The sequence below is a fragment of the Hemitrygon akajei genome, chromosome 3 (genome assembly GCF_048418815.1).
Source record: "Hemitrygon akajei chromosome 3, sHemAka1.3, whole genome shotgun sequence".
NCBI lineage: Eukaryota > Metazoa > Chordata > Chondrichthyes > Myliobatiformes > Dasyatidae > Hemitrygon > Hemitrygon akajei.
Window position 1 is genome coordinate 136,551,914 of NC_133126.1, and position 19,386 is coordinate 136,571,299.

Consider the following 19,386-nt stretch of genomic DNA (forward strand, 5'->3'; position numbering starts at 1 on the left):
TCGGGCTTGGTGATTAAAAGCAATTTACTCCCGACTGAACCGGCAGTTTATAAGTCTCCGGCTTTCAGCCATTCAGCACGAGAGCATTATGGAGCAAATGATATGATTTGATATCAAATCATCTGGTTTGATATCTTCAAACTGCAATCTCCAAAATAAAAATCAAGACACAGGTTTTAAGCTAACACAGTGGCTGTTGTCAATTTTCTGCACTGAATAGTCACAAGTGCCCTGACCCAATAAGTCCAATACTTCAGGTTACCGAAAGCTTTCGTACATGCAAGCGTTAATATTAACAGCACGGTTTCTATTTAGAGGATGTTTTTGCCCTTCCACTTAAGAAAAACAGAGCAATGCAGGAGACCTGAGAATACAATTTGTCTTCCTAAATGTTAGAAATATTATTTAACACTGTTAAGTGTATTACAATTTCCATCCTTTAATCCAAACTTTCATGATCTATGAGTACAAACATTTTTCCCAAAACTTGATTTAAGTGGAAGATATCAAATTCTGTATATGGAATTATATGCAACATATAGCCAGTATTGCAACATTATACATTGATTCTCAACAGCTATTCTCGCAGATATAAAGCAATATCACACTATTAAAACAGGAATAAAAAGCAGCCACATTGGTAAAAATCTTACCACGATCCCCTGAAAATCCTTTGTGATGATTTTGCAAAGAGGGTTTGTAAGAAGCTTCAACAGGTTTTAGTTTATTCAGCTCCATGAATTTGCTCAAAAATATCTGTTCTTCTTTTTGAGTATGAGCAGCTAAAACTTCTTTGGTGAGGCCAAGTTTTTTGTACGGTTCCTTTTCTGGGTTCACAGAAGATGCAGTGGTGACCAGCGCAGGTGACGTCACGTTCTCTGTTGGATCAGCAATACCAAGTCCATCCTCCAATAGGATTTCTGTCAGGATTTTAATTTTAAAACTGCAGTGTAAGAGAGCTTTTATTTTGTATTAAAATACACGCATCAAATACAACTATTAGAATAACTGTCCCAATAGAAAAGTGTTTGGGTTGATCATGTTGGCTAGGCATGATCTTTTCCATCTGACCACACCCAGATCATTGTAGCATTGCTTGAAATAGCAAGTAGCAAAGCAAAAGCGGGAGAGAGATACATCTATTGCAAATGCATTAATCAGATCTATGTGGAATAGCCTATAGAATTATACTATTCAAAAAATGCCATTTAGATGGGTACAGAACTAGGGATTGAAAATTAAATGTCACAACAACATACATTTGTACATAAATTACCTAAAGGACATCACTGGGCAATGAGCAACATGTGGAATTGAAGTCTGATCAGTGTCTCAACTCTGGTCTTTATTGTCCACTTGACTGGAAACTGGACTTCAAACATGTACTGATAGAGCTGGCTGGGTCAAAAAGCATTACTGACTGTGCTGACAAGTTCTGGACAACTTCCACATATTGTTGCATTGTGATTCTTGACTCTGCCTCAGTGCTAAAACAATGCTATGATGTCTATATGACTGCAACAAAAATAACCCATCCCTCCTCCTTACAATCTAGCTGCAGACCTTTCCGTAGTTGATGCTACTATGCTTATCCAGCAGATCTCCGCTGTCGTTCAGGTGGATGGGACTGGATTCACCTGGTTTCCAAATGACCGTAATCACTAGTTTCAGGAATAATGACTCCTCCTACTTCTATGCAAATACCTCTGGAATTCTGAAAGGATCGATCCTTGGCTACTTATTTCTTGTCTATATGCTGTTCCTTGACGATCTTATAAAAATGTTTTGTTATGACTGCTCCACTGACATCCAATAACATAGGAAAATAAATTTCTTCATAAACTGCTGCATAGTTACTAGCTCTATACCTCTCCCTGGCAATGCTAAAAGATATCAACAAACTGTTTGCAAATTAGGTGTCTTATTTGAACCAGAGCCAAGTTGAGATTTGGATCCAAAATATCTGAGAAGTATCTAACACCTCCACTTTCTACAAATATAATTGCCTTTGTTCCTGTCTGCTTTCAGGACTGTTCCTGAAATCTTCATCAATGCTTTTGTTCTCTGGAAAATGCACTCCTGGCTAGCTGAAGTTCAATTGTTCATTCACAATCTCTGAGCCTGATGGTCAGCACTGCATTCTGGCTCATTTCTACCTGATCACTCTTTCATCTTTCTTTACTCTCAGTCTTCCCCATTCCTGTAATCTCTTCCGTCCTTATAGCCCTTAGTTATCGACGTTCCTTTAGCTATGGTGCTTTATTCATCCCACATTTTCATTGCTCAGTATCTGGTGATCGTTTGTTCAGCTGCCAAGACCCTAAGCACTAGAAATCACACCCTAAATCTCTCTACCTCCATACTCATTTCCTACTTTTACATGCTCCTCAAAGTTGACTATTTGACCAACCTTTCCACCACCAGCTCCAACATATCATTATGTGATCCATGATTAATAACTCGTGAATCCTGAGATATTCTGATAGGGGTTTGCTTTGTCAAGGGTGCTAGAAAAATGGAATTTGGTGTTGTTGAGGCCAGAACAAGTATCACCTCATGCCACTAGAAGTCAAATTTTATCTCCTTTCATTCTCAGAAGGCCTTTGTCTAATCAGGCAATTATCTAACTTTACATGAATGCTTCTAGTGCATATACTAATCACCCAATTATCTTGCACCTCCTATTGCAGTACCTTGCTTTTTGTCTCCCACGTGAACAATAGTGCTGCTGTAACTTCCTTGGCTGATGACACTTGCTGCCTTCCTTGGCAAGGTGAGTGGTGCTAGGGGTGTGCCAACAACCGCTCCAGAAGGCATCTCTTTCGTGGGCTTGAATTGAGCTACAGGGAAAGAAATGCTGCAGGTCAAATACTCACATTTATACTTTGCTTTTTACTGATTACTTCGTGAAACAAATTCCGAATTTTGATTACGATAGACTCAATGGCAGTTAGTAAACGGTGGCGTGTTGGGTAAATATGCATTTATGGATATAAAAAAAACACTGGAAACAGACCACATTCACAGAGGACAAAACAGAGTTACTATTTCAAGCGGATGATAGGAAATCAAAATCGGAACACTAATTCTGTTTCTCTCTTCACAGATGCTGGCTGATTTTCTGTGTGTTTCCAACATCTCGTTTTGATTCTATTTTTCCAGTATCTGCATTTTCATTCATCATTATTGGTAAATAAACCACTGAAATATTAAAACACTTCAGCTTTGCTAAAGAAACATTGCAATGAAACAAATGCTGTGCAAATTCCACAGCTTGCTAAGTCTTTTTCAACAAATAAAAGGCATCTCAATGTCAGTCTTGGTAAATACTGTACCAGCATAAAATACCTTTAGAATTATCCACTTTGTCAACTTTTTGTTTGTCATCATCTGACGGTGATGAAGAATTACATTTCCTTTTCATAGAGTACAGAATATTGTAGCTATCCAAATATCTGCAAACATCGAAGAAATAAAAATCAACTCAGTAACAGAAGAGAGACACTGGTTAATTCAACCTGTTATGTCTTCATTTTTCCTCTCAAAGTAATAGTCTGCTATAGTTATATATAAAAAATATAAGACTGAAGTGTAAATGCTTTTTTTTAATATACTAACATTGAGGAAGGTAATGTTTTCTGATCCTTTAAGTGTCAACGTGGCTCAAGGATGCACTCTCGTTTGCCTCGGAATGCTATAGTTACTACCTTTATTCACAGTTGAAGCTTCAGCGCAACTCTGAAGGAGCGCAGCACTTTCAGATGTGACTTCTTTGGATAAGGCAATAAACACTCAATGCAAGGTACACCATGGCACTTTCCCCTCCTCCCTTTGTCAAAGATCTGGGATCTTCCAAATCTAAACATATAACCTTCATACATGCAAAAGGTTTTCTACGTTTGCCTATAAGACACCAGTGATGTATTGTGCTCAATATGTGCATTCCAACCTTTACTTTGCATACTGGAATATCTAAGAAGCTGGTTAAAACCTTGGACTCTGATTGTGTGCTCATCCTGCTTGCTGATATTGCGGTCACTGAGCTCAGGATTTCTTCTGGAGCTGGGTCCTTTAGCAACTCATTAAGAAAGAAGGAATCTACTTCAAGGAGTTCCAAGGATCTTTGCCTCTTTCTTATAGACCAATAAAGCAAGTTGTCACTTTGCAATTGGCTATGAAATCCAGGCCAACAAATGAATCCCTGTGTTTTTTGTAAATACATATGTTTTGGTTCAGAATGTCACTCACCTCATTACACTATCCAGACAATTGATCTGTTGATAGCAATATCCAGAATGCTCCTTACATCTTGGTTCATCTAAGAGCATGTTTTTTCCAGCGCTATTTATTGAAGCACCCTTGGATGGGCTCATTTTTAAATCTTTGGTATGGCTGCTCAACTCTTTTTGCATTCCTACAAAATAAATATACTTTTACAGTTGGAACAAGTTGCTTACAACATGAAGCCTCCAATCATTTAGAGATGGGACAAAATTCCAAATGGATTATTTTCAGAAAAATACGCTTACTTAGAAAATAAAATAAAAGGAATAGACACGGTTTCTCAGTTGAAGAAGATTAACTGTTTTGGGTTATAGCAGAACTTGTGTTCAATGAATCTGAAAATGTGACTAGGAAACCGGTATTGTGTTTTGGCTCCTGTGACTCTCACTTCGTTAAACTGACTGTTCTTCTTGAGCAAGTCAGAACTTACAAGATCATTTAACTATTAAATGATCAAACTGTTCAACTATAAAATTTAAATAATCTAAAGACAGAGGCAAAATACTGCAATGAGCAGAAATCAAGAAATACTTTGCCTGTTGCTTTTCCTTCAACTAAAATAAAAGTCAGATAATGTATCTTTTAAACTCTCTTTAAATACTTTAGTCAAAACAGGCTAACTTGTAACAGTCAAACACTTCTTTTATCCTATTCTAGATGTATGTTACTTCTTAGACAAATTAAAAATGCTGCAGTTGAATATTTAAGTAGTACACATATTCAGCAAAATTCTGGTCCCAAAATACTTAGATTTATTATTATTCAAATGCTAGGAAATTTGTTGTTTTATGGCAGCAAGATATACAAATTACCACAAGTTACATAAATAAATAAATAAATAATGCAAAAGACAAATAATGAGGTAGTGTTACTTCATGGTAAATAGCAGCTTTTCTATATTTATTTTTGTATTGTTGGTTTCTATGTAACCAGAAATCAATGCACATTCATAGAATAACGTAGCTCCACATTAACTGGTAATGAAACAAGGACAGCTGCAATGGAAAATATTATGCTTGGACTTGAGGTGCTTTTCAATCAGAATTAGCTTAATCCAATTATGTATGTCCAGATAATGAATGAAAAATAATTAGGGCTTTTACCAGTTTTGTTTCTGCGTTTTGATTCACTTTTTGGTTTCTCAATGAAATCTGTTTGCCCTTGGATTCTGCCCAGGTGTTCATCTTTACAAATTTTCTGAACTGTTATCTGAAAAAAAAACAGAAACAAAGGACAAAGCTAAATAATTCTTCCAAAATTGTTTTATAGAAGGCATGAAGCTTTGTTAGAAAAAAGTAGATAGACCACAAAAGAAAGGAGATTTAAAACATACAATGTACTAGACTACAAGTGTGAAGAACTAACTAGGGCAGAGATTGATTAACTGCTAAAAGCAAAATACTATTAACTTCAGAGGTCCAAATTCTATATGAGAATTATCAACCTTGTGTCAGTGGTATCATGGGTGTCTAGGAGCCAGATGGCTGTGAAACCAGTTGGCATCCTATAATCCAAACTGACACCTCCATATATTACTAAGGGAGAGACTGACAGTCAGAAGGCACCTTTCCATGAGTATTTAATCTGAGACTCTGTCTTACCTATAAAAAAAGATTCTCATACACTTTTCAAAGAACATAGGGGTCTCGGACAGTTTTATATTCCGTCAAAATCACTACTGTGGATTATCTGTGTATGTATCTCACTGCCATTTATGTGTTTCTGTACTTTCCCAGGAATATACTGATGGTCACATGTTAAAAAATATTTAACTATCTTCAGCCTCTTTGGGATTTCTGGAGATCACAGAAATTTCCTATATAAATTAATCCTTTAGTGAATAACTACGTCTTATAATTGGATATCTTGTCCAATTTTAGAATTTTAGAAGCCACATTCATTTAATTGGATATCAGTCTGATTGTTTTAAGTGTAACATTTTCAGGCTTTGAATAATGTCGCCAACCAATTATTTGCTATTTGCAAGTATTAATAATAATTATTAGTAAACAAATACTTTAATTCTCTTAACAATAACACAAAATACAGGTGACTCCTGTTGCAGCAGTTCTGGTAATTGAAATTCACCCTTAAAGAATTCATAAATCATTACCCAAAAACCTGGGACACAGAATAAATATTCACTCTTGTGAATGTTATGTCCATAAAAGTAAATAAATAAACACAAAATTTATTTTCAACCCACATACATCCATGCATGCGCAGCTTGTGAGTTATGCAAAATTGTGATATGGACCATTTTTTAGGGATGCAAATCCCTCTATCATGTGGGGTCACCTGTACTGTTTGATGTTTCTTATTAAATCACTTTAATTTTGCAACTGGTGTAAGACAGATGAGCATTGAAAACCTATAACACAAAACAGGTAATTTTAGCAGTTTACTTGTAACTTCTTTGTTGGATCTATGACAGAGAAGTTATCCTGATCTATAACAACCAGAATATTCATATCTGAGCTAAGTTAGCTCCATTCAGATGACAGCTCTGATCTTTCTTTTGATTTCAATGGTTCTGGGCTGTTTGATTTTGTGCAATAGCTAGTGGGATTGGACAAAGTGAAATTGCTGCACAGTACTGTTATTCAATGGCTTCTGCTGGACAATGCTGGATGTGGAACTGAGGTAAATACTGGGTTCAGCACCAATTATCCCAACACGCTGCAAGCTCAAGTGAAGTACCCAAAGGCTTAAAGAACACGTGAACAGTTCTGAGCCAGAGTCATCAGTAAAAGCAGGCAATATGAAGAATTGTGAGCCATATTGCCACATTTGTCCACATAAACTCAATCATTTGACATATACAGGCGACTTTTTTTTTAAAAAAGATAAAGTGTGGGACAGGCCCTTCGAGCCCAAAGAAATACACCATCCAGCAACTTACCTATTTAACACTAGCCGAATCATAGGACAATTTATAATGACCAATTAAACTACTAACCAGTACATATTTTAAACTGTGGGAGTAAATCAATCTGGTTAAGGGAAGAACGTACAAACTCCTTACAGATGGGGCTGGAATTGAACTCCGATGCTCCAAGCTGTGAAAGTGTCATGTTAACTGCTATGTTACCATGGCATCTTTAATGGATTAAAGTTCAGAGTTCAATTAGGGGAATTCCGAACCCATCCTAGTCTCATTAAACAACTTAATTTCCATTCAGCTTTATAGATTTGTAAACATGATGCTTTAACTGATGATTGTCTATTCAATGCCTTTTTTGATTGATAATCAACATATGTGTTAGCATAACTTAGCTTGTGGAAGAAATAGCTTACAGGTTTGTCCCAGTGGTTCTCTTCATTGATGTTGCCGTTAGCATCCATGGAAGAAGCTACACTGATGATCTGTGTGTGAGATCCATTACTGCCCAAACATCCATACCCACTGGAACCATTGTTGTAAACTGGCTAAAATGAGAGAGGATAAGTAGTCTTAATAGTGTCCATTGAAATGGACACAAACTGCATTTAGATTGGAATACACAATGTGAACTAGTTTTACCTGTAGCAAGAGCTGCTGAATTTGCTCAGTGATGGTTTGTATTTCAGGACTGAGTGTCTTCATTTCACTAGACTCCGGAACAGCAAATACATCTTCATTCAAAGGACCCCTTTCATAACAAAAAAGATATCATTCCATGAGTCCTTGTATCTGCCAATATCTAACACATTTCACTTTGCAGGTGTACAATTCTCAGCATTATTCATTACTGCACATCATTTGACTGATAAACATTCATAATAAAAGCTCTGATTTGGTTATGTTAATACTAGGTCAGTAACTCTAATCTGAGCACCTGGATTCAAAAGGCATTATTATGAAGAAATTTCAGTATTTATAATCACCTACATTAATAAGGAGAACAATTCTTCAAAAAATATAATTTTAGGTTGAATACTTTCCTTCAACATTATTTATACTCTTTGTTCTTCACAACCACATCTTTTTAATTTTTAACAACCTTGACCGACATTTGCATTGAACCTACTCCTATTTGTTTGTTCGTGTGTTTAATCTTTTGTTTAATTATTCAGGGATATAGTGCGGTAACAGACCCTTCTGGCCCAATGAGCCCGCACCATCCAATTACGCCCATGTGACCAATTAGCCTACTAATCCGTACGTCTTTAGAATGTGGGAGGAAACCAGAGCACCCTGAGGAAATCCATGCATTTATGGGGTGAACATACAACTTCCGTAGAACACGAAGAAAATCACAGCACCACATCAAGAGTTAATTGACTTATTTGCTAATCTGTAACAAACTCATGTCCAAATTGATCAATCATGAACATTTTCTATAAATAACTCAAAACTACTTACGTTCGTACTTTGTGTCTTCCGATTATGAAGGACACTTTTCTGCTCCAGGGATTTACGAAACTTGACCAACTGGTATCAATTGTGATATAGTCACCGTTTTGTGTGCAGAAGCGAACTGGCGAATGCTCAAAAGGTTGTCCTGCCTGCTTTAGTACTGAGTAAAAAATAATGAATGTACTTTAACTGAAAACAAAATTAAACTAAATAACAAATATTGATTGTGCTCTGTTTAGGAAAAGTGACTAACATGGATATCAGATTTCTAGCAGTGATCCTCACTTAGGTGAGGAAAATGATGCTTGGCAATTTTCGTTTTAAAAGTTACACCCGTAAACTTACTCTTTTTATGAATGGCCACCATCAAGGGTTGATCATCAGGGTGCAAGTGCATCAGTATGGGCATTCCAATGAGATCCTGAGGCAAATAACCCAAGAGAGGGACAGCCCTGTGAAAGCAAATGGAATTATTTGCACAATGCACATTTTCAATAACATGCAAATGAAGCATAAAGTTGAATATAAGTAGACAAAAAAACTAACATCAAACTAAGTGATATCATTGCCCAAAAACTCAGTAACTCAAGTTTTTAAAAACAAGAGAAAATCTGCAGATGCTGGAAATCCAAGCAACACACACAAAATGCTGGAGGAACTCAGCAGGCCAGGTAGCATCTATGAAAAAGAGTACAATCAATGCTTCCTGCTGAAGGGTCTCTGCCTGAAACATCGAATGTACTCTTTTGCATAGATACTACCTAGCCTGCTGACTTCCTCCAGCATATTGCATGTATTAACTCAAGTTTTTAATACCAGTTTAGATACATCATTTGACCAGTAGAGGGCAAATAACATACAAATACAAGAAAATCTGCAGATGCTGGAATTCCAAAGCAACACACACAAAATGCTGGAGGAACTCAGCAGGCCAGGCAGCACCTATGTAAAAGAGTAAATAGTTCGACATTTAGGGCCGAGACCCTTCATCAGGGCATACAAATCAAGCTTTTGAAACAATTCTGGTAACATACAGTGGAAAGTAATATTATTTGGAAATTAATTTTACATAGTTTAAATGTACTTTAAAAGATTAAAAACACAAATTTTTAAAAAAACTTTCTTCTGTTGATGCAAATATGCTTGGTTCTCTACATACCTCTCTTCAATATCCTGGAACATGCAGCTAGGTGTGTGAGTGGTTGTAAACACCCTCTTATCATGGGGAATTCGTGGTGCTGATAAAATAAACGTAAAAGACAGGTGTTACAACTTAAACAGTTGCCTAGCAAATTCTTTCCCTTGAGCCTATCCTGGGTTAACAGTCTAATTAGAATGCAAATGGCACCTAATGAAATTAAAAAGTTCAAGCATGAACTCCAGTCCACTAGCTCATTATCATTGGTATACATACACAGGGTAAAAATGTAATGAAAATCAGCTTTTTGCATAGTACATTAGAAGACAAGGACCAACATGAAGTTAACAAACTTTACTGTGTACAAGATAAACTATACGCAATGTACAAATTAAACAAAATAAACATCATGCTACCAGTGCGAGAACATCGAGGAACACACCAACTGGGTGTAAGAGGGGTAGTAAAAAATGCTCTTGTAACGGAGAATTCCCAGAAGTCCCACACTCACGGCATATTCAACCACTGATGATGTGTTTGTGCTTCCTGTTTTTCTGGTTTTCTGGACATTAATAATCATCTATTGCTTTTAACTGAAACTAAATATCATGAATGCAGTGAAGCATTTTAGTTAGAATAATGTCCACATAATTCTGATAATTAACACCTATGCCCTATATACAGTTCAGAATATTAAATTATATTTTTAAACATTATAATTTTGTTATAGCCTGGTCCCTGGCTCTTGTCTAAAGATGAGAAAACAGCAAGAAAAATGCAAACACGAGGAAATCTGCAGATGCTGGAAATTCAAACAACAACACACAAAATGCTGGTGGAACACAGCAGGCCAGGCAGCATCTACAAGGAGAAGCGCTGTTGACGTTTCGGGCCGAGACCCTTCGTCAGGACTAACTGAAAGGAAAGATACTAAGAGATTTAAAAGTAGCGGGGGGAGGGGGAAATGCAAAATGATAGGAGAAGACCGGAGGGGGTGGGATGAAGCAAAGAGCTGGAAAGGTGATTGGCAAAAGTGATACAGAGCTGGAGAAGGGAAAGGATCATGGGACGGGAGGCCTCGGGAGAAAGAAAGAGGGGGGAGCACCAGAGGGAGATGGAGAACAGGCAGAGTGATGGGCATTAACGGAAGTTAGAGAAGTCAATGTTCATGCCATCAGGTTGGAGGCTACCCAGCGGGTATATAAGGTGTTGTTCCTCCAACCTGAGTGTGGATTCATCTTAACAGTAGAGGAGGCCATGGATAGACATATCAGAATGGGAATGGGACGTGGAATTAAAATGTGTGGCCACTGGGAGATCCTGCTTTCTCTGGCAGACCAAGCATAGGTGCTCAGCGAAATGGTCTCCCAGTCTGCGTCGGGTCTCACCAATATATAAAAGGCCACACTAGGAGCACCAGACACAGTATACCACACCAGCTGACTCACAGGTGAAGTGTCGCCTCACTTGGAAGGACTGTCTGGGGCCCTGAATGGTGGTGAGGGAGGAAGTGTAAGGGCAGGTGTAGCACTTGTTCCACTTACAAGGATAAATGCCAGGAGAGAGATCGGTGGGAAGGGCTGGGGGCGGGGGGACAAGTGGACAAGGGAGTCACGTAGGGACCGATCCCTGTGGAAAGCAGAAAGGAGGGGGAGGGAATGATGTGCTTGGTAGTGGGATCCCGTTGGAGGTGGCAGAAGTTACGGTGAATTATACGTTGGACCTGGAGGCTGGTGGGGTGGTAGGTGAGGACAAGGGGAACCCTATCCCGAGTGAGGTGGCGGGCAGATGGGGTGAGGGCAGATGTGAGGGAAATGGGAGACATGCGTTTGAGAGCAGAGTTGATGGTGGAAGAAGGGAAGCCCCTTTGTTTAAAAAAGGAAGACATCTCCTTCGTCCTGGAATAAAAAGCCTCATCCTGAGAGCAGATGCGGTGGAGATGGAGAAATTGTGAAAAGGGGATAGCATTTTTGCAAGAGACAGGGTGGGAAGAGGAATAGTACAGGTAGCTGTGAGAGTCTGTAGGCTTATAGTAGATATCAGTAGATAAGCCGTCTCCAGAGATGGAGACAGAAAGATCAAGAAAGGGGAGGGAGGTGTCGGAAATGGACCAGGTAAATTTGAGGTCAGGGTGAAAGTTGGAGGCAAAGTCAATGAAGTCAACAAGCTCAGCATGCGTGCAGGAGGCAGCGCCAATGCAGTCGTCGATGTAGCGAAGGAAAAGAGGGGGATGGATACCCGTAAAGACTTGGAACATGGACTGTTCCACAAAGCCAACAAAAAGGCAGGCATAACTGGGACCCATACGGGTGCCCATGGCTACACCCTTGGTTTGAAGGAAGTGGGAGGAACCAAAGGAGAAATTATTGAGAGTAAGAACTAATTCCACTAGACGGAGGAGAGTGGTGGTAGAGGGGAATTGGTTAGGTCTGGAATCCAAAAAGAAGCGAAGAGCTTTGCGACCATCCGGGTGGGGGATGGAGGAATATAGGGACTGGACGTCCATGGTGAAAATAAGGCGATGGGGGCCAGGGAACTTAAAATCATTGAACAAATTGAAAGCGTGAGAAGTGTCACGAACATAGATGGGAAGCGATTGAACAAGGGGGGATAAAACAGTGTCAAGGTATGCAGAAATGATTTCCGTGGGGCAGGAGCAAGCTGAGACAATGGGTCTACCTGGACAGGCAGGTTTGTGGATCTTGGGTAGGAGGTAGAAACGGGAAGTGCGGGGTATGGAACTATGAGGTTGGTGGCAGTGGATGGGAGATCCCCAGAGCTGATAAGGTTGGTGATGGTATAGGAGACAGTGGCCTGATGCTACTTATTGGGGTCATGATCAAGGGGTAAATAAGAGGAGGTATCTGAGAGTTGTCGCTGTGCCTCAGTCAGGTAGAGGTCAGTACGCCAGACAACAACAGCTCCCCCCTTATCAGCGGGTTTTATAGTGAGGTTGGGATTGGTGCAGAGGGAGCAGAGAGCAGAGCGTTCAGAAGGAGTTAGGTTGGAATTGGAACAGGGTGTGGTGAAGTCGAGACAGTTGATATCCCGTTGGCAATTAGCAATAAAGAGATCCAGAGCAGGCAGAAGACCAGAGCGGGGTGTCCATGAAGAGGAGAAGGGTTGAAGATGGGAGAAGAAGTCATCGGTGGGGGTAGGAGAGTCCTTGCCAAAGAAGTAGGCACAGAGACGGCGGAAGAAGAGTTCAGCATCATGGCGTACGCGGAACTCACTGAGGTGTGGGCGAAGGGGGAGAAAGGTGAGGCCCTCAATGAGGACAGAGTGCTCTGCCTCAGAGAGTTGAAGGTCAGAGGGAATGGTAAAGACCCGGCACGGATGAGAGATGGGATCGGGGGGGGGGGGGGGGAAGGGAGTGTCAGTGGAGAGGGAAGGGTTGGGGTGAGAGGAAGATGGAGCCTCTGAGGGCCCAGGTGCTGACGATGGGATCTGAGGGAGAGGGGATTGCAGAGTGGTGGTGGGGGAAGGAGAGACAGGAGTCACAATCACAGCATGTGAAGACCCAGCCTGGAGTTCAAGGCTGGAGTCGCAGTCGGTGGTTGCGCAATCGCTTTGAAGCTGTCCATGGTCATTGGAACCTGCGTTGATGGTCCTGGAGTCCGGGTTTTGAATATGCCCAGGGTTGCTGGGGCAGCCAAGATCGACAGCTGGGCCTGGGGCTGCGATACGAAGTCTATGCTGTGGGGTCTGCAGATGGAAGATCTTGCGATCCTTGCAGGATGTGATAAAGTCAAAGAAACAGCGATTGCATACATGGATCCGACGGAGGATGAAATAACAGGCAGGTCCATTGCAAACGGAGAAAAAGGTGTCCCGGAGGCGTGGAAGGGATTGTGATAGGGACGCCAGGTAACTTCACATGGCGGAGAGTGTCGACCTCAGAGCTCGACGGGAGAAACAACGGGAGGCAGAGTCAATTAAATGTGAGTACATGGGATCCTCAGAAGGTCCAAATTGAGAAGCTCGAAAACGGATCCTGAAGCCAACTGGAGTCAGTTGGTGGCGGAGACACGTTCCAAGGAAGGATATATGGCTGTAATAGCGGGTCTGGGTCAAAATATGATCGAAAAGTTGAAGGGCCGAAGGAATTATAGATGGGGAGCAGCGAGAGAGGGTTTCACTGAACTCCCGTCAAAGAGAAGATTTAAACTTCTTCAGTGTAGGCATCACTGGCAGAGGCTTCGCAGTAGTGAATTTAAAGAGGAAACATGAGGAAATCTGCAGATGCTGGAAATTCAAACAACACACACACACAAAATGCTGGTGGAACACAGCAGGCCAGGCAGAAAAATGCACTTAAGTTTTTTTAGGACTTCACTCAATGTACCCTCTCCACTCACTATAAATGTTCCTTTCTCTTCTCAGTACCCAAGAATTGCCACCAGCAACAGGTGGAAGAGCTTGCAGGGAGTAAAGATGATGGCAAAGCAGGAATTAATTTAATTCTCATAGTAGAACCTCACGTACAAACAATATGTGCAACAAATTGCCTAGAGGCAGGGTCTGCAACAGTGCTGCTGCACAGCACTCTGCTGAGGGGCTCAATGGGGAGCCAACCAAAAGTTAACAGTTATCTGCAAGTGCTGGGTGAATTGACTGCCCTGCCCTGTTAGGAAGTCCCTGTTCACTGAAATGGCAGATGAACTCAATGGGTACTTAGCATCAGTCTTCATTGCAGAAGACTCTAGCAGTGTGCCAGAGGTCGCAAGACTGAGTGCTATTGCTATTACAAAGGAAAAAGTGCTAGGCAAACTCAAAGGTCTTAAGGGAGATAAGTCACTTGGACCAGTTGGACTACATCCCAGAGTCCTGAGAGAGATTGCTAAAGAGATAGCAGATACTTTGGTCATGATCTTTCAAGGTCACTTTGATTTTGGCATGATCCTGAAGGACTGGAAGATTGCAAACATCACTCCACTTTTAAGAAGGGAGGAGGGCAAAAGAAAGGAAATTCTAGGCCAGTTAGCCTAACCTCAGTGGTTGGGAAAGTGTTGGGGTCTATTATTAAGGATGAGATTTTGGGGTAGTTGGAGACCAATGATAAAATAAGTCAAAGTCAGCATGGTTTCTGTAAAGGGAAGTCTTGTCTGAGCGATCTGTTAAGAGTTCTTTGAGGAAGTAACAAGCAGGGTGGACAAAAGAGAGGTAGTGGATGTCATTTAGTTGGATTTTCAGAAAGGAGTTGTAGTGGGTGTCATTTAGTTGGATTTTCAGAAGTCATTGAATAAGGTGCCACACAGGAGCCTGCTTAACAGGATAAAATCCTATGGCATTACAAGAAAGTTACTGGCATAGATAGAGGAATGGCTGACAGCCAGAAGGCAGTGAGTGGGAATAAGGGGGATCTTATCTGGTTAGCTGCCAGCGACTGTTGGTGTTCCTCAGGGGTTGGTATTGGAATCATTACTTTTCACATAGTTTGTCAATGATTTGGATAATGGAATTGATGGATTTGTGGCCATGTTTGTGGATGATATGAAGATAGGTGGAGGAGTAGGTAGTGCTGAGGAAGCAATACGATTGCAGCAGGACTTCAGACAAATTGGAAGAATAGGCAAAAAAGTAGTAGATGGAATACAGTGTTGGGAAATGTATGATAATGCATCTTAGTAAAAGTAACAAAAGTGTGGACTATTATCTAAATGTGGAGAAGGTTCAAACATCAGACGTGCAGAGGGACTTCCGAGTCCACATACAAGATTCCCAGAAGGTTGATTTACAGGTTGATTCAGTGGTAAAGAAGGCAAATGCAATGTTGGCATTTATTTCAAGGGGAATAGAATATAAAAGTAAGGAGATATTGCTGAGGCTTTATAAGACATTAATCAGACTGCACTTTGGGTATTGTCAACAGTTTTGGGCCCCATATCTCAGAAAGGATATGTTGTCATTGGAAAGAATCCAGAGGAGGTTCACATGGATGATTCTAGGAATGAGGAGCGTTTTGCAGCTTTGGGTCTGTACTCACTGGAATTTAGAAGAATGCAGGGGGTGAGAGAATCTCATTGAAATCTATTGAATGTTGAAAGGACTAGGTAGGATGGATGTGGAGAGGGATGTTTCCTATGGCAGGGGTATCCAGAGCTGGAGGGCACAGCCTCAAAATTGAGGGTCGACCTTTTAGAACAGAGGTAAGGAGCAATTTTTTTGGCCAGAGAGTAGTGAATCTGTGGAATGCTCTGCCACAGACTGCGGTGGAAGCCAAGTCCGTTGGCATATTTAAGGGAGAAGTTGATCATTTCCTGATCAGTCAGGGTATCAAAGTATATGGTGAGAAGGCAGGTGTATGGGGTTGAGGAGGGTCCGGGATCAGCCATGATGGAATGGCAGAGCAGGTTCAATGGGCTGAATATCCTAATTCTGCTCCTATGTCTTATGGTCATGGAGCAAAGAAGAGGCCACAATCAGTACATAAATCTTTGTTATCCCCAGGAATAGGGGGCATGAACATTCGGTGGATAATGATATTGTGGATACCATGAAGACTCCTTCCCATGTACCCAAGACAACACAATAAATAAATGTCTTCTAATGTTTTAAAATTAAGACAAAGTAATAAGTATATAAAACATTTAAATACCCAGAGAGTGATATATTAACTAACAAAATACTTGCACTAAAATTACAAGTAGTGATCAGTTCTGAAATTATGGTGTGACTGTGCAAACAAGTATTTCTCTCGCTCAGTAGAGCAGACTGCGATAGTATTGGTCATTATGTTTGCACAAAAGCACACTGCCTCCTCAATTTGTGCCTATATTTAGCAATATCCCTCCAAAAAATATTGAGAAGGAGTGGGTGTTTTACCTCACGACACAGATTGACAAACAGAGAATCTGTGGATAATACAGATGGAATGTATTGTACAGGGTCTAGAATTCATCCTTTGTGGCATAGTAATTGGGGGAGAGGGCAACTCTAGCAACACAAAGGAGCCAAACGTGGATGGGGCCTGTCCAATTGTAAAAGCTCTGATGATTTACAGGGCATGATCAAAACAGTCACTTCTCCAAAAGATGGTATCTCTGCACTGTGGTTGAAGTTTAGGGTGCTGACACTGTAGATCAAAATATCTGGAAAGTCCAGACAGTTGCTAGTCAAGACTACAGTGAGTATTCCTAGGCCCACAGCTTTTTGAAGCCCAAAATGATATGCATTGTTGTCTACTGGCAGATTTGCTTTCTCTGTATACCTTACTTGGCCTTCTCATTATTTCCGACATTCTGTGTTTCTTCAGAGTTACAGCATGCTGTGCCTCTCAAGTGCGTTTATTATACTTCCAGCATTGTTTTGATTTCAGTTTACTTTCATTTCATTTTCACACCCCACGTAGGAGATAATCTGTGCCAAACAAATTTCTGGCACCACATCATTAATGACACGGAGCATGGAGAATGGCTAATAAAGCAGCCATGATTGAAAGTTGGAGCCGTTTTGATGGGCCAAGTGGTCATACGGAAATCAGCAGCTTTCCACTAGCCACACTAATCCCACAGGTGTGCAGGAGTATGAAAACAAACAGGATGACACGTTCTGATTTTTAAAACTGAGTTTCAATGTTCATCTTGTTCTAGCTTTTTGCTTCTGCATTGTGGCAACCCTGGAATTGGTGGTGATCAGTAAGATCAAAGACTTGGAACTGTTGCCACATGCAAAACTGCCTCCGGTGGGTATTGCACTCTGACAAGTTGTTTGTAGACAGCTGGCCAGCAGGGGGGTGTCTAGGTTGCCTTTACACAAAAACTAAGTTTTATACTAATGACCTGACTTGTCTTCTCGTTTTCTAGATAACCAATGAGAACTAACTGACTCAAACCAAACATGTTACAAGATAGAATAACAAATACACCTCAAAGATGACATTGGGAGGTGAGGAAGAGAATGCAATGAACTGATAATTATGCCTATCTGTTAAGATTCTCACCTTCATATCCTGAGTGTACCCTTTCAGCAAGTAACAGACAGCACAGTTGGTCGTCGTCATCTTCAGATGCTCGTACCCTTGTGAGATAAGGCGTTACACGAAAGGGATAGTAATGAGCGCTATGATCTCGCTGTTGGTTCCCACTGTGAAATAGACAGCACCAATAAGTCCGGAGCCAGTACCAAAACACATCAAAAAAAGTAATCTATTTCAGCACAGTACAATTGAAACTGCATTTACACATGACATATGGTAGCAAACACTGTTTTACTTCACTCTGGTTATTTACCAGGCTCTTTCTGCTGTGTTGTGAGTTTTGCATTGGATGAACAAGAAGCAACAATCTACAATGTAAAGTTCCTTTTATGGGGAATATGAAGAAAATTAACCCACATTCAAAAGTTCAAAGTAAAGTACGTATCTATCACTATATATAATTCTGATATTTATTTGCTTGAGGGCATTCAAGAAACACAAGAAAATCAATGAATACTGCAGGATGGACAGACAACCAATGTGCAAAATATAACAAACTGTGCAACTTAAAAAAAGAAAAATAAGAAATAGTAACAATAAATAAGCAACAAATGTCAAGAACATGAGATGAAGAGCCCTTGAAAGTGAGTCCATTGATTGTAGGAATTGTTCAGTGATGGGGTGAGTGAACTTATTCGCTTTGGTTCAGGAGTCTGATAGTTGAGGGGTGATAACTGTTCCTGAACCTGGTGGTGTGAGTCCCGAGGCTCCTGCACCTTCTTCCTGATGGCAGCAGCAAGAGGAGAGCGTGGCCTGGATGGTGGGGGTCCTTGATTATGGATGTTGCTTTCCAGCAACAATGCTCTGAATGGATGTGCTCAGCCCTACGGTGGGTAGGGCTTTACCCGTGATGTTCTAGGCTGTATCCATTACTTCCCACCTCCATCAGTTACTGATCACCCAATTCCCAACACCTAATCTTGAGCCTAGCTCTCTGATGACTGACCCCTGATCTAATTCATTCTCACTCTCTGATCAGACTCTCTATGCCAGCTGGCTGTTCCTTCCCAATGCACCCTTGTCTCTCCTTCTCAGATGTTCTGCAGCTTATGATAGTAAAAAAATGCCAGCTCAGTAGTGTCTATGACCTTTAACTTCTGACACTAGTAACACATGAATCAGTGAATTCCTTGAAATACCTAACTTTGTGCATTTTGATGATCACACAGTGGATTATTAGTAGCACAGTACAACTTTTAGCCTATTATCTTTAACAGACTGTAGCAATAAAATGATGCAGACATTACAACTAGTAAATTGCGCATTGAAAATTTAAGGCATCTTGTTAGGGCTCCCCTGATCCAGATATCAATCACCCATAAACAATGGGTATATTCTGGGTCAAGAACCAGATCACTGAAAAACAGGAAAAAAAGCCAAGTACTTGCCAACTTGCAGCTATGACACTGAACCACTACATATCATTAACTCCCAGGGATCGTATCTCTTATATTCTGCCCAGTAATTCTACTTCAACCAATGTCACTAAGGCAGAGATTATCTGGTTGTCAGTCCTTTATAGAGTTAGTTATTAACAAATTTCCTGCTCTGTTTTCTATATCCAAGAGCACTCAAAATTCATAAATATTTTTAAGGCTGACCATCCTTTAATTTCAGTGCCAGCTATTCAGGATACGTGCTTCAGTC

At 40.5% G+C, this 19,386-nt stretch overlaps 1 protein-coding gene across 3 annotated transcripts in view; it reads right to left on the bottom strand.

Moving 5' to 3' along the window:
• Positions 1 to 19,386, bottom strand: part of per2 (period circadian clock 2) — a 64,407-nt gene that overhangs the window by 24,788 nt on the left and 20,233 nt on the right. For all 3 annotated transcript variants that reach the window (XM_073040908.1, XM_073040906.1, XM_073040907.1), the window contains 11 exons: positions 17,704 to 17,846; positions 9,783 to 9,861; positions 8,969 to 9,075; positions 8,630 to 8,783; positions 7,808 to 7,916; positions 7,582 to 7,713; positions 5,388 to 5,493; positions 4,249 to 4,414; positions 3,349 to 3,455; positions 2,694 to 2,840; positions 654 to 920 (listed from right to left, as the gene is read on the bottom strand). In XM_073040908.1, coding sequence (XP_072897009.1) covers positions 654 to 920; positions 2,694 to 2,840; positions 3,349 to 3,455; positions 4,249 to 4,414; positions 5,388 to 5,493; positions 7,582 to 7,713; positions 7,808 to 7,916; positions 8,630 to 8,783; positions 8,969 to 9,075; positions 9,783 to 9,861; positions 17,704 to 17,846 — 1,517 coding nt within the window. The remainder of the gene's footprint in view (positions 1 to 653; positions 921 to 2,693; positions 2,841 to 3,348; positions 3,456 to 4,248; positions 4,415 to 5,387; positions 5,494 to 7,581; positions 7,714 to 7,807; positions 7,917 to 8,629; positions 8,784 to 8,968; positions 9,076 to 9,782; positions 9,862 to 17,703; positions 17,847 to 19,386) is intronic.